Source organism: Ovis canadensis, chromosome X (genome assembly GCF_042477335.2).
Source record: "Ovis canadensis isolate MfBH-ARS-UI-01 breed Bighorn chromosome X, ARS-UI_OviCan_v2, whole genome shotgun sequence".
In the NCBI taxonomy this organism is placed as follows: Eukaryota; Metazoa; Chordata; class Mammalia; order Artiodactyla; family Bovidae; genus Ovis; species Ovis canadensis.
In genome coordinates, this window is record NC_091727.1 from 56,374,191 (window position 1) to 56,388,700 (window position 14,510).

At 39.8% G+C, this 14,510-nt stretch overlaps 1 protein-coding gene across 1 annotated transcript in view; it reads left to right on the forward strand.

Annotated features, from left to right (window-relative positions):
* The window catches only part of DGKK (diacylglycerol kinase kappa), a 175,794-nt gene that overhangs the window by 51,664 nt on the left and 109,620 nt on the right, over positions 1–14,510 (forward strand). The window contains exons 2-4 of the mRNA XM_070291185.1: positions 987–1,097; positions 7,294–7,374; positions 9,353–9,457. Coding sequence (XP_070147286.1) covers positions 987–1,097; positions 7,294–7,374; positions 9,353–9,457 — 297 coding nt within the window. The remainder of the gene's footprint in view (positions 1–986; positions 1,098–7,293; positions 7,375–9,352; positions 9,458–14,510) is intronic.

Below are 14,510 nucleotides of genomic sequence, written 5' to 3' on the forward strand. Positions count from 1 at the left end.
AACTTGGATTTTTATTTGAAATTTTCTTCTTTTTAAATATTATCAATTAATTAAGAACTGAAAAACACTAGGTGGGCCAAGCAAACACTTCCACAACTGCCAAATGGTGAATTCTAATTTAGATGATGGATGGAATTCATGGTAGAGCTTTGATGTGGTGACTTAAGTCTGTCTCTTCGTCCATTCAGCATAGGTTTATTTGCAGCTTGGTGGATGTGAGTACTTCCAGATGGTAGTCTTGCATGTTGACTTATATCTTATAAGGTTACACTGGGGAAAGCCTCCCCAACGGTAACATGGTAAGCAGACTCTATGCTTTGTTAGAATCAATCTGTTCAACAAGTAACAGAAAAATTGGTTGGTAAAACTATGAGATATGTAAATAAAGTAATCAGATGGTAGTTCTTTTTCATGCACTTTTTGCTCTCACCAGATCATGAATCCCTTGAAAGCTATGATAAAGACTTGGGATTTGGTTCTAAAACTGTTGGGAAGCTATTGGAGGCTTGCAAGCAGGAAGGGATATGATCCAACTTATTATTCTAAAAAGAACACTCTAAAATAGCAGATATGAAAGCCCTGTCTAGCCCTGCAACCTGAAGATTTCCAAAATATCTGCCCTTACTGAACTCAGCCTCTCCCCCAACCATTTGTTCTTCCCTAGGAATGTAATTCTTATATTTATGTGTTCTGTCTCTCATCCCCTCCTCCTACCACAAATGAAAATGTTTTCCATGGTTGTTGGGCCATGTGTCCTAAGAAACTTAGAGCCTATATGATTTGGAATGTGTTATCCAAGGGTAACCAATGCTTTTTCTGAATAAACTAAGAAACTCTAAGAAACTCTGTATTCTTGCCTGGCCCTTAGGCCATTTCTCAGATATGTGATAGGGCCTTCTAGATATCTGAACTTCTCAAATGAGAGGACAAGTGATATGGTCTTGCAAATTGACCTAATTACTCAAAGCTATGCTTCTATCTTTCAGAAAATACTGAAGGAAGGACCTCTGCTAAAGAACTGTAACTCATTCAAGAGATGGAAGCTTAGATATTTTCTGGTTCGAGGACAAAGGCTCTGCTTTGCACACCATCCTGCGGTAAGACTATATATCTATCTATCTATCTATCTATATATATATATATATATATATATACACACACACATATATATACATACATATATATATACGTATACTTGTCAGTTGTGTCAATTGACACAATATGTGTCAATTGTGTTAGTAGGTAGGTACCAGGAAATAATTTGAAAGGTAAACCAAGAGGTAAAGACATGTTAGCGAGAATTAAGGTGGATAATCCCAATCTGCTCCACTATGTCCCTAGCTAGACCATATCCCATTATGTTGTTGCTGTTCAGTCCCTAAATTGTCCTGGACTCTTTGCAACCCCATGAACTGCAGCACTCCAGGCTACCCTGTCCTTCACTACCTCCAGGAGTTTGCTCAAATTCATGTCTACTGAGTCAGTGATGCTATCTAATCATCTCATCCTCTGCTGCCCTGTCTCCTTTTGCCTGGAATCTTTCCAAGCATCAGGGTCTTTTCCAATTTTTACATCAGGTAGCAAAAGTATTGGTGCTTCAGCTTCAACATCAGTCCTTCCAATGAATATTCAAGGTTAATTTCCTTTAGGATCAACTGGTTCAATCTCCTTGCAGTCCAAGGGACTCTCAGGAGTCTTCTCCAACACCACATTTCAAAAGCATCAGTTCTTCAGTGCTCAGCCTTCTTTACGGTCCAACTCTCACATCCATACATGACTACTTGAAAAAATATAGTTTTGACTAGACAGACCTTTGCAGGCAAAGTGATGTCTCTGCTTTTTAATATGTTATCTAGGATTGTCACAGGTTTCCTTTCAGGGAGCAAGCATCTTTTAGTTTCATGGTTGCAATCACTGTCCAAATGATTTTGGAGCCCAAGAAAATAAAATCTGTCACTACCTGCACTTTTTCACCTTCTATTTACCATAAAGTGATGGGACCAGAGGCCATGATCTTACTTTTTTTTGAATGTTGAGTTTCTTTTTTCTTATTTTATTTTATTTTTTTACTTTATAATACTGTATTGGTTTTGCCATACATTGACATGAATCCACCACAGGTATACATGAGTTCCCAACCCTGAACCCCCCTCCCATCACCCTCCCCATATCGTCTCTCTGGGTCATCCCAGTGCACCAGCCCCAAGCATCCTGTATCCTGTATCGAACATAGACTGGTGATTCATTTCTTACCTGATAGTATACACGTTTCAGTGCCATTCTCCCAAATCATCCCACCCTCTACCTCTCCCTCTGAGTCCAAAAGTCCGTTCTATACATCTGTGTCTCTTTTGCTGTCTCACATACAGGGTTATCATTACCATCTTTCTAAATTCCATATATATGTGTTAGTATACTGTATTGGAGTTTTTCTTTCTGGCTTACTTCACTCTGTATAATCGGCTCCAGTTTCATCCACCTCATTAGAACTGATTCAAATGTATTCTTTTTAATGGCTGAGTAATACTCCATTGTGTATATGTACCACAGCTTCCTTATCCATTCATCTGCTGATGGACATCTAGGTTGCTTCCATGTCCTGGCTATTATAAACAGTGCTGTGATGAACACTGGGGTACATGTGTCTCTTTCAATTCTGGTTTCCTCAGTGTGTATGCCCAGCAGTGGGATTGCTGGGTCATAAGGCAGTTCTATTTGTAGTTTTTTAAGGAATCTCCACAGTGTTCTCCATAGTGGCTGTACTAGTTTGCATTCCCACCAACAGTGTAAGAGGGTTCCCTTTTCTCCACACCCTCTCCAGCATTTATTGCTTGTAGACTTTTGGATTGCAGCCATTCTGACTGGTGTGAAATGGTACCTCATTGTGGTCTTGATTTGCATTTCTCTAATAATGAGTGATGTTGAGCATCTTTTCATGTATTTGTTAACCACCCATATGTCTTCTTTGGAGAAATGTCTATTTAGTTCTTTGGCCCATTTTTTGATTGGGTCATTTATTTTTCTGGAGTTGAGCTGCATAAGTTGCTTGTATATTTTTGAGATTAGTTGTTTGTCAGTTGCTTCATTTGCTATTATTTTCTCCCATTCCAAAGGCTGTCTTTTCACCTTGCTTATAGTTTCCTTTGTTGTGCAGAAGCTTTTAATTTTAATTAGATCCCATTTGTTTATTTTTACTTTTATTTCCAGTATTCTGGGAGGTGGATTATAGAGGAACCTGCTGTGATTTATGTCGGAGAGTGTTTTGCCTATGTTCTCCTCTAGGAGTTTTATAGTTTCTGGTCTTTGAATGTTGAGTTTCAAGCCAGCTTTTTCCCTCTCCTCTTTCACCCTCATCAAGAGGCTCTTTAGCTTCTCTTTACTTTATGCCATTAAAATGATATCATTTGCATATCTGAGGTTGTTGGTATTTGTCCTGACAGTCTTGATTCCAGCTTGAGCTTCATCCAGCCTGGCATTTTTCATGATGCACTCTGCCTATAAGTTAAATAAGCAGGGTGACAATATACAGCCTTCTCAGACTCCTTTCCAAATTTTGAACCAGTCCATTGTTCCATATCTGGTTCTAGCTGTTGCTTCTTCACTTGCATACACGTTTCTCAGGAGACAGGTAAGGTGGTCTGGTACTCACGTCTCCTTAAGAATTTTCCACAGTTTGTTGTGATCCACACAGTAAAAGGCTTTAGCATAATCAATGAAGCAGAAGTAGGTGTTTTCCTGGAGTTTCCTTGCTTTCTCTATGATCCAACAAATATTGGCAATTTGATCTCTGGTTCCTCTGCTTTTTCTAAACCCAGCTGGTACACCTGGAAGTTCTCAGTTCTTGTATTGCTGAAGCCAAGCTTGAAGAATTTTGAGCATAACCTTACTATCATGTGAAATGAATGCAATTATACAGTAGTTTGAACATTTTGGGGCATTGCCCTTCTTTGAGATTGAAATGAAAACTGACCTTTTTCAGTCCTGTGGACACTGCTGAGTTTTCCAATTTGCTGATATATTGAGTGCAGCACTTTAACAGCATTATCTTTTAGGATTTGAAATAGCTCAGCTGGACTTCCATCACGTCCACTAGCTTTGTTTTAATAGTGATGCTTTCTAAGGCCCACTTGACTTCACATTCCAGGATGTCTGGCTCTAAGTGAGTGATCACACTATCGTAGTTTTCTGGGTCATGAAGATCTTTTTTGTATAGTTCTTCTGTGTATTCTTGCCACCTGTTCTTAATATTTTCTGCTTCTGTTAGGTCCGTACTATTTCTGTCCTTTATTGTGCTCATCTTTGCATGAAATGTTCCCTTGATATCTCTAATTTTTTTCACCAGATCTCCAGTTTTTCCCATTCTATTGTTCCTCTATTTATTTGCACTGATCACTGAGGAAGGCTTTCTTATCTCTCCTTGCTATTCTTTGGAACTCTGCATTCAGATGGATATTTTTCCTTATCTCCTTTGCCTTTCACTTCTCTTCTTTTCATAGCTTTTTGTAAGGCCTTCTCAACAACCATTTTGCCTTTTTGCATTTCTTTTTCTTGGGGATGGTCTTGATCAGTGCCTCCTGTACAACGTCATGAACCTCCATCCATAATTCTTCAGGCATTCTGTGTATCAGATCTAATCCCTTCAATCCATTTTTCACTTCCACTGTATAGTCATAAGGGATTTGATTTAGGTCAAACCTGAGTGGTCTAGTGGTTTTCCCTACTCTCTTCAGTTTAAGTCTGAATTTTGCAATAAGGAGTTCATGACCTGAGTCACAGTCAGCTCCTGGTCTTGTTTTTGCTAACTATATAGAGCTGCTCCATCTTTGGCTGCAAAGAATATAATCAATCTGATTTCAAATCCCTAAAGATGATGCTGTGAAAGTGCTGCACTCAATATGCAAGCAATTTTGGAAAACTCAGCAGGGGCCACAGACTGGAAAAGGTCAGTTTTCATTCCAATCCCAAAGAAAGGCAATGCCAGAGAATGCTCAAACTACTATACAATTGCACTCATCTCACACGCTAGCAAAGTTATGATCAAAATTCTCCAAGCCAGGCTTCAACCTGATTCAACATGAACCATGAATTTCCAGATGTTAAAGCTGGATTTGGAAAAGGCAGAGGAACCAGAGATCAAATTGTCAACATCTGTTGGATCATTGAAAAAGCAAGCGAGTTCCAGAAAAACATCTATTTCTGCTTTATTGACTAGGCCAAAGCCTTTGACTGTGTGGATCACAACAAACTGTGGAAAATTCTTCAAGACATGGGAATACCAGACCACCTGAACTGCCTCCTGAGAAATCTGTATGCAGGTCAGGAAGCAACAGTTAGAACTGAACCTGGAACAACAGACTGGTTCCAAATCAGTAAAGGAATACAGCAAGGCTGTATATTGTCACCCTGCTTATTTAACTTATATACAGAGTACATCATGAGAAATGCTGGACTGGATGAAGCACAAGCTGGAATTAAGATTCCTGGAAGAAATATCAATAACGTCAGATATGCAGATGACAACACCCTTATGGCAGAAAGTGAAGAACTAAAGAGCCTCTTGATGAAAGTGAAAGAGGAGAGTGGAAAAGTTGGCTTAAAACTCAACATTTAGAAAACAAAGATCATGGCATCTGGTCCTATCACTTCACAGCAAATAGATGGGGAAACAGTAGAAAGAGTGACAGACTTTATATTGGTGATTCCAAAATCACTGCAGATGGTGACTGCAGCCATGAAATTAAAAGACGCTTGCTCCTCAGAAGGAAAGTTATGACCAAACTAGACAGCTTATTAAAAAGCAGAGACATTACTTTGCCTGCAAAGGTCCATCTAGTCAAGGCTATGGATTTTCCAGTAGTAGTGTATGGATGTGAGAGTTGGACTATGAAGAAAGCTGAGCACTGAGGAATTGATGCTTTTGAACTGTGGTGTTAATGAAGACTCTTGAAAGTCCCTTGTACAGCAAGGAGATCGAACCAGTCCATCCTAAAGGAAATCAGTCCTGAATATTCATTAGAAGGACTGATGCTGAAGCTGAAACTCAAATACTTTGACCACCTGATGCTAAGAACTGACTCATTTGAAAAGATCCTGATGCTGGGAAAGATTGAAGGCAGAAGGAGAAGGGGACGACAGAGGACGAGATGGCTGGATGGCATCACTGACTCAATGGACATGAGTTTGAGTAAAGTCCAGGAGATGGTGATGGACAGGGAGGCCTGACATGCTGCAGTCCATGGGGTCACAAAAATTCAGACATGACTGAGTGACTGAACTGAAGGCCCACTTGACTTCACACTCCAGGATGTCTGGCTCTACGAGATTGACCACACCCTCATGGTTATCTGGGTCATTAAGACCTTTTCTGTATGGTTTTCCTCTGTATTCTTGCCACCTCTTCTTAATCTCTTCTGCTTCTGTTAGGTTCTTACTGAGCCACTTCATTCTTTCTGGCCTGAGTACATGCTAAGTCACTTCAGTTGTGTCTGACTCTTTGCAACCCTAGGTACTGTAGCCTGCCAGGCTCCTCGGTCCATGGGATTCTTCTCCAGGCAAGAACACTGGAGTGGGTTGCCATGCCCTCCTCCAGAGGATCTTCCTGAGCCAGGGATCAAATCTGCATCTCCTGCGGCTCCTGCATTGCAGGCAGATTCTAGGCCACCAGAGAAGCCTCATTCTTTCTGGAGCTATTAGTAATTTCCCTGAACTCTTCCCCAGTAGCGTATTGGACATCTTTCAACCTGGGGGCTCATTTTCCAGTATCATACCTTTTTGCCTTTTCATACTGTTCATGGAGTTTTCCAGTCAAGAAGACTGGAGTGGGTTGCCATGCCCTCCTCCAGTGGACCATGTTTTGTCAGAACTCTTCACTATGTCCTGTCCATCTTGGGTGGCTCTGCATGGCATGGCTCATAGCTTCCTTGAATTATGCAAGGCCCTTCACCACAACAAGGCTGTGATCCATGAAGGCAGTATCCCACTATATTCTCCAGCATAAACCTTTAGTTTTAAATAATCCTGAGCTACCTAAGCTTTCCTATAAATCCATATAAAAGTTTTGGGAAGAGTTGTGTTTTGGGTTTAGTTTGGTTAATTTTCTGTTTGTTACATGATATATCAATCAAAATCATAATGCTAAATAAATCCAGCACTCAAGCTAAAGAAATAATGGGGTTATAACTGCCAAAAATGCCTTTTACTGTGCCTGTGTGTGTGTGTGTGTTTACTTTTTAGTGTACCTTTGCCTCAATAACCAGATGGTTCCTTTTCCCTCTTCTTCTCATACCTTTCCAGTTTGCACGCTTTGAAACAATTGATTTGTCTCAAGTTGCCTTGGCAGAAAGCAGCTGTAGAAACCTTTGCCACAGTTTTTGCGTAAGTAAGATTAAGATTGCCTGATTGGGCAAGGGTGAGAGCTAGCTGGGAAGAGGGGTCTCCATACCCACCTGTCGCCTGTTTGGAATTCAAATTTCCCATGTCTTCTTTAATCCCAAAGTGTGTTTGGAAATGCACTTAAAGTAGCATTGCAAATGAGTGCTAAAGATTATTCATGTGAGTATTTTCTATCAGCCCACTGATGGGGGGAAAAAGCATGATTGCCCTGGTCTCTATTACCAGTTTGATATAAAAGCAGAGCTGATTTCAGGATGGGGGTGACTATTTCAAAAATCAATCCTTCCGGTGAAGGTAATTTAAATGAATATCATTGGGAGGCTTTCAAGAGACTGCTAATATGTTGTAGACTATATCAAGATATTTGAGCTACATGACATTTTCTCCTTTGATGAAACAGATAAGAACCTAAATCCAAAGTGAAAGTTACTCTATGCTGAGATTACTAATGAGAGTACCTCAAAGAAAGCAGAGGGTTTTCCAGGGATGTATTCAAGGGCTTGTCACTGCTAAAATGTCATAAGACTTGGTCATTCAGGCAAATTCAGAATAGAAATCTCACTGAAAAATAACAAGTCCATTGGCCCAAGAATTTTCCTACCCATCTCCTCACAGAAATGTTTTTTTCTCAGTGTCAGTGGTGGGTTATGGAGAGCAGGGTTCCTCTTCAGGCAGGTGGAGAAGGTACTTAGCAGACTAAAGAGCTATGGGCCCAATACCCTGCTCCCATGGCTGGCCCACAGTCTATTCTCCTTTGAAAGGAGAGCAGTTGAAAGGAGACCCTACTCTCACTTCTCTCATTGCATCATACTGACCCAGGAAAAAGCTGAGGGTTCTGTTGACCCTGTTCCAAAATCTTAACTTTTGAGTGATACGCATAATGTTTTGGGTATCCATTCTACAATAATGTTTTGGGTATCCATTCTACAATAATTCCAAGGGCTAGGTTTCCCCTTAGCCTAATTAAAACATGGAGGCACTATGCATCAACCCCACATAAGAATGGGTTTAGACCAAAGGAGTGACTGTTGTTACTAATTCCAACTAGTTCCTATTGCCATTATCACAGAATCATGCGGTGCTACATGCACAAGAAGAACAAATTGTTCGTCGTTGTGGTGAGCTTTAGCTGCAAGATTTGGGCTTGGGGTGGTGGGCACTGGTAATGAAGACAAGTAGGGCCACTGAAGCAATGACTGAGCTATAGCTATCCATGCTCCTCCTGCCCTTTGGGAGAAGATGAAGTTAGCAGGGTCTACCTCTGCTAGACCCTCAACATGGCTTTCTCATTGTTTCTGCAAGGCTCTTGCACCAAGCAGGATTAAGAGGGATAATAGTAAAATTCTCCTCAGATTTTCCCTGACCATAAGAAACAAAGAAACTAGATTTTTAGTTTCCTCACTCCAGTCTCACCCTCCCCTCAAACAGAAATAGGCACACCCTAATGAAAAAGAAACACTTTTACCATTTCAGGTAGGTAGAGCAGCAAGCAAACAAGTAAGATTTTCAGGCAACTTTATTTGAGTAACAGATGGGTGCTTGGCCTAGTGTTTAAGAGCATGTGTGCTGGAGCCAAAGAATCGAGATTCAAATTCTGGCTTAGTTTTTTACCTACTCTTTTGCCCTGAGCAAGTTATTTAACTCCCTTTGCCACAGAAAAAAATATCCTGACTATAAAGTGAGGGAAAATAATACTGCCTAGCTCTTGGATTTGTAATGAAGATTGAAATAAATAAGATACGTAAAGTAAAATAGAACAGTGCCCAGTACATAGTGCGTGCCTTTAAATTGTTGTTTATTACTGTTATTAGTTGGGGTGGCTCTGGGAACTGCTGTCATATATTTAAGAAGTGGCTTTGGTTGTGCTTGGTAGACCTGCCTAGTATCTTAGAGAGTTCAAATGCTATGTTTGGGGGCAAAGTTTGAGTTGGGAATCAGCTAATAATGTGACTTTCTGTAGGTGATCACGCCACAACGAAAAGTTACGCTGGCTGCACCCAATCGGAAAGACATGGAAGAATGGATTAATGTCATAAAAACCGTGCAACAGGGAGAAATTCGTAAGGTAGGGTAAATAATAGAGAATCCACTCAACTCTCAGCATGTAAGAATTAAAGATTTTAAAATTAAAAAAAAAATAAAGTAGTGCACCAAAAAAAAAAAAACAACAAACAAACCACTTAATTGACTGCATTAGCTAAGCCACCTTTCAAACAGGGAAATAATAAAATGGAAGCAGATACCATCTGATCAGGAATTTTGGATGTATATCATTAGGAAATCTGTCTATAAATAGGATTAATTCAATTAGACTCAAACCTTGGTAAATATGTGGTTTAGATACCTGTGTACACATCCACTTTATATATAGATGTCACTGTTTGCTCAATGGATGAGGTACTCAAGATGTATGTGAGAACTAAGCTAACTTAGATGTTCTTGTTATCAATAGCATAGCTGCAATCAGCAGTATTGACTTGAGTCTGCAAAGTGACTATGGTAACAACTAAGGAAACTGAGGCTCAAGGATAAGGAACCAGACCAAGACAAAATAACTACTCAGGTGCAAAGCCAAGATTTAGACCCAGGCTATGTGAATCCAAAGCCTATGTCCGTAACCATTATGCCCTTCTGCCTCTCTGTTTACTGTTCACAACAAAGGAAATATAGAGGGAAGAGCAAGGAACAGTCTTCCCCAAAGTGTGGCAGGGTTCCTTTTCTCCTTAACAATACCAAGCCCTGGGCTACTGCTCCCTGCAACAAGTGGTGCTACCATTGAAACTCTGGGCTATGCCCTCTGCTCAGTCTTCTACAAACCTACTGCACTAGAAGTTATGTAAGTTCCAAGAGGGGAGGGGTTTTTGTCATTTATTTACTTAAAGCAGTGTCTGGCACATAGTAGAGGCTCAATAAATATTCTTTGAATGAATAAATGAATCTGAGGGTAATCTTGGGGCCAGGGTTAGAAAGAGAGTGATATATAGTTCATTCTAAATTAAAGTTCTGCTATGAAGGTTTTAGAGATAATAGGGAAGATTATTCAAATGTAAAAAGAAACTGATGTATAGGAGATGTATAGGCCCTGTGATACTCAAGAGGGATAATGGATTCTATAATCCCATAATCATAAGCTAGCAAACTTTATAAAAGCCATTAAAAGAAGTATAGAGAACCTATATATGAAAGTGGTCAAGTTTTCCAGTAAAATGCTAATGTTTTATTGTTTAAGAATTCAGGTTTTCTTTCTCTACTATTAGCAAAAATGCATATAAAAGTTAAAAAAATATAACCTGATGTCTTAAGTAACTAGTAAAGGGTAAAGGATTGTTATAGATATTTGGGGTGGAGCAGTGTAAAATAATAGGTAGTAATGTTGTTCAGTCGCTCAGTCGTGTCTGACTCTGCAACACCATGGACTGCAGCATGCCAGGCTTCCCTATCCTTCACCATCTCCTGGAGCTTGCTCAAACTCATGTCCATTGAGTCAGTGATGCCATCCAACCATCTCGTCCTCTGCCGTCCCCTTCTGCTGCCTTCAATCTTTCCCAGCATCAGGGTCTTTTCTAATGAGTCGGTTCTTTGCATTAAGTGGCCAAAGTATTGGAGCTTCAGCTTCAGCATCAGTCCTTCTAATGAATATTCAGGACTGATTTCCTTTAAGATTAACTGGTTTAGGATTAACTGGTTTGATCTCCTTGCAGTCTAAGGGACTCTCAAGGGTCTTCTCAAAACCACAACTCAATAGCATCAATTCTTTGGCATTCAGCCTTCTTTATGGTCCAAATCTCACATCCATACAAGACTACTGGAAAAACCATAGCTTTAACTATACAGACCTTCATCAGAAAAGTAATGTCTCTGCTTTTTTAATATGCTGTCTAGGTTTGTTATGGCTTTCTTCCAAGGAGCAAGTGTCTTTTAATTTCATGACTTCAGTCACCATCTGCATGATTTTGGAGCCCAAGAAAATAAAGGCTGTCACTGTTTCCATTGTTCCCCCATCTATTTGCCATAAAGTGCAGAGACCAGCTGCCATGATCTTCATTATTTGAATGTTGAGTTTTAAACCAGCTTTTTCACTCTCCTCTTTCACTTTCATCAGGAGGCTTTTTAGTTCCTCTTCACTTTCTGACATAAGGATGGTGTCATCTGCATATTAGAGATTATTGATAGTTCTCCCTGCAGTCTTGATTCCAGCTTGTGTTGCATCCAGCCTGGCATTTCTCATGATGTATTCTGCATATAAGTTAAATAAGCAGGGTGACAATATATAGCTTTGATGTACACCTTTCCCAATTTTGAACCACTCCATTGTTCCATGTCTGGTTCTAACTGTTGCTTCTTGACCTGTATACAGATTTCTCAGGAGGCTGGTAAGGTGGTCTGGCATTCCCATATCTTTAAGAATTTTCCACATTTTGTTGTGATCCACACAGTCAGAGGCTTTAGCATAGTCAATGAAGCAGAAGTAGATGGTTTTCTGGAATTCTGCTTTATCTGTGATCCAGCAGATGTTGGCAATTTGATCTCTGGAGAACTCCATGGACAGTATGAAAAGGCAAAAAGATATAACACTGGAAGATGAGCTCCCCTGGTTAGAAGGTGCCTGATATGCTACTGGAGAAGAGAGGAGGGCAATTACTACTAGCTCCAGAAAGAATTAAGAGGCTGGGCCAAAGCAGAAACATTGCTAAGTTGTGGACGTGTCTGGAGGTGAAAGTAAACTCTGATGCTGTAAAGAACAATATTGCATAGGAACCTGGAATGTTAGGTACATGAATCAAGGTAAATTAAACATGGTCAAGCAGGAGAGGGCAACACTGAACATTGATATCTTAGGAATCAGTGAACTAAAATGGACAGAAATGGGAGAATTTAATTCAGGTAACCATTATGTCTACTACTGTGGGCAAGAATCCCTTAGAAGAATTGGAGTAGCCCTCATAGTTAACAAAAGAGACTGAACTGCAGTACTTGGGTGCAACCTCAAAAATGACAAAATGATCTCAGCTTGTTTCCAAGTAAACCATTCAACATCACAGTAATACAAGTCTATGCCCCAACCACTGATGCCAAAAAGGCTGAAGTTGACCACGTTTATGAAGACGCACAGCACCTTCTAGAAGTAGCACCAAAAAAAAAAAAAATGTCCTTTTCATCATAGGGGATTGGAATGCAAAAGTAGGAAGTGAAGAGATACCCAGAATAACAGGGAAGTTTGGCCTTGGAGCGCAAAATGAAGCAGGGCAAAAGCTAGCAGAGTTTTGTCAAAAGAAAACACTGGTCATAGCAAACACCCTTTTTCAACAACAAGGGACAACTCTACACATGAACGTAGCCAGACGGTCATACAGAATTCAGATTGATTATATTCTTGGCAGCTGAAGATGGAGAAGCTCTATACAGTCAGCAAAAACAAGACAAGGAGCTGAATATGGCTGAGATCATGAGCTCCTTATTGTAAAATTAAGGCCTAAATTGAAGAAAGTAGGGAAAACCACTAGATCATTCAGGTATGACCTAAATCAAACCCCTTATGATTATACAGTGGAGGTGACAAATAGATTCAAGGGATTAGATCTGGTAGATAGAGTCCCTAAAGAACTGTGGACAGGTTCGTAACATTGTACAGAAGGCAATGACCAACACCAATCCCAAGAAAAAGCAATGAAAGAAGGCAAAGTGGTTATCTGAGGAGGCTTTACAAATAGCTAAGGAAAGAAGAGAAGTGAAAGTCAAGAGAGAAAGGGTAAGATATACCCAAATGATTGTAGAACTCCAGAGAATAGCAAGGAGAGATGAGAAGGATTTCTTAAGTAACCAATGCAAAGAAATAGAGAAAACAATAGAATGGGAAAGACTAGAGATCTTGTCAAGAAAATTGGAAATACCAAGGGAACATTTCATGAAAAGATGGGCACAATAAAGGACAGAAAAGGCTAGGACCTAAAAGAAGCAGAGGAGATTAAAAAGAGGTGGCAAGGATACACAAAGCTTTACAAAGAAGGTCTTAATGACCTGGATAACCACGATGGTGTGGTCACTCACTTAGAGCCAGATATCCTGGAGTGTGAAGTCAAGTGGGCCTTAGAAAGTATTAGTATTAACAAAGCTAGTGGAGATGATGAAATTCCAGCTGAGTTATTTAAAATACTAAAAACAATGATGCTGTTAAAGTGCTATAATCAATATGTCAGCAAATTTGGAAAACCCAGCTATGGCCACAGGACTGGAAAAGGTCAGTTTTCATTACAACCCCAAAGAAAGGCAATGCCAAAGAATGTTCAAACTACCATACACTTGTGCTCATTTCACATGCTAGCAAGTTAATGCTCAAAATCCTTCAAGTTAAGCTTCAACAATATGTGATCTGAGAACTTCCAGATATACAAGCTGGATTTAGAAAAGGCAAAGGAACCAGAGATCAAATTGCCAACATCCACTGGATCATAGAAAAAAGCAAGGAAATTTCAGAAAAACATCTACTTTGCTTCATTGACTACACAAAAGCTTTTGTGTGGATTACAACAAACTGGAAAATGCTTAAAGAAATGGGAATACCAGACCACCTTAGCTGCCTCATGAGAAACCTCTATGTAGGTCAAGAAGCAGCAGTTAGAACTGGACATGGAACAACTTTGTGGTTCAAAATTGGGAAAGGAGTGTGACAAGGCTGTATATTGTCACCCTGCTTATTTAACTTATAGGCAGAGTGCATCATTCAAAATACTGGACTGGACGAATCACAAGCTGTAATCATGATTACTGGGAGAAATATCAACAACCTCAGATATGCAGATACCTTTCTAATGGCAGAAAGTGAAAAGGAACTAAAGAGCCTCTTGATAAGGGTGAAAGGAGAGTGAAAAAAACTGGCATAAAACTCAACATTCAAAAAAACTAAGATCATGGCATCTGGGCCCATCACTTCATGACAAACAGAAGGGGAAAAAGTAGAAGCAGTGACAGATTTTTTTTTTTTCTTGGACTCCAAAATCACTGCGGATGGTGATTGCAGCCATGAAATTAAAAGACGCTTGCTCCTTGGAAGGAAAACTATGACAAACCTAGATAACATATTAAAAGCAATAAATAAAAAATAAAAAGCAGAGACATCA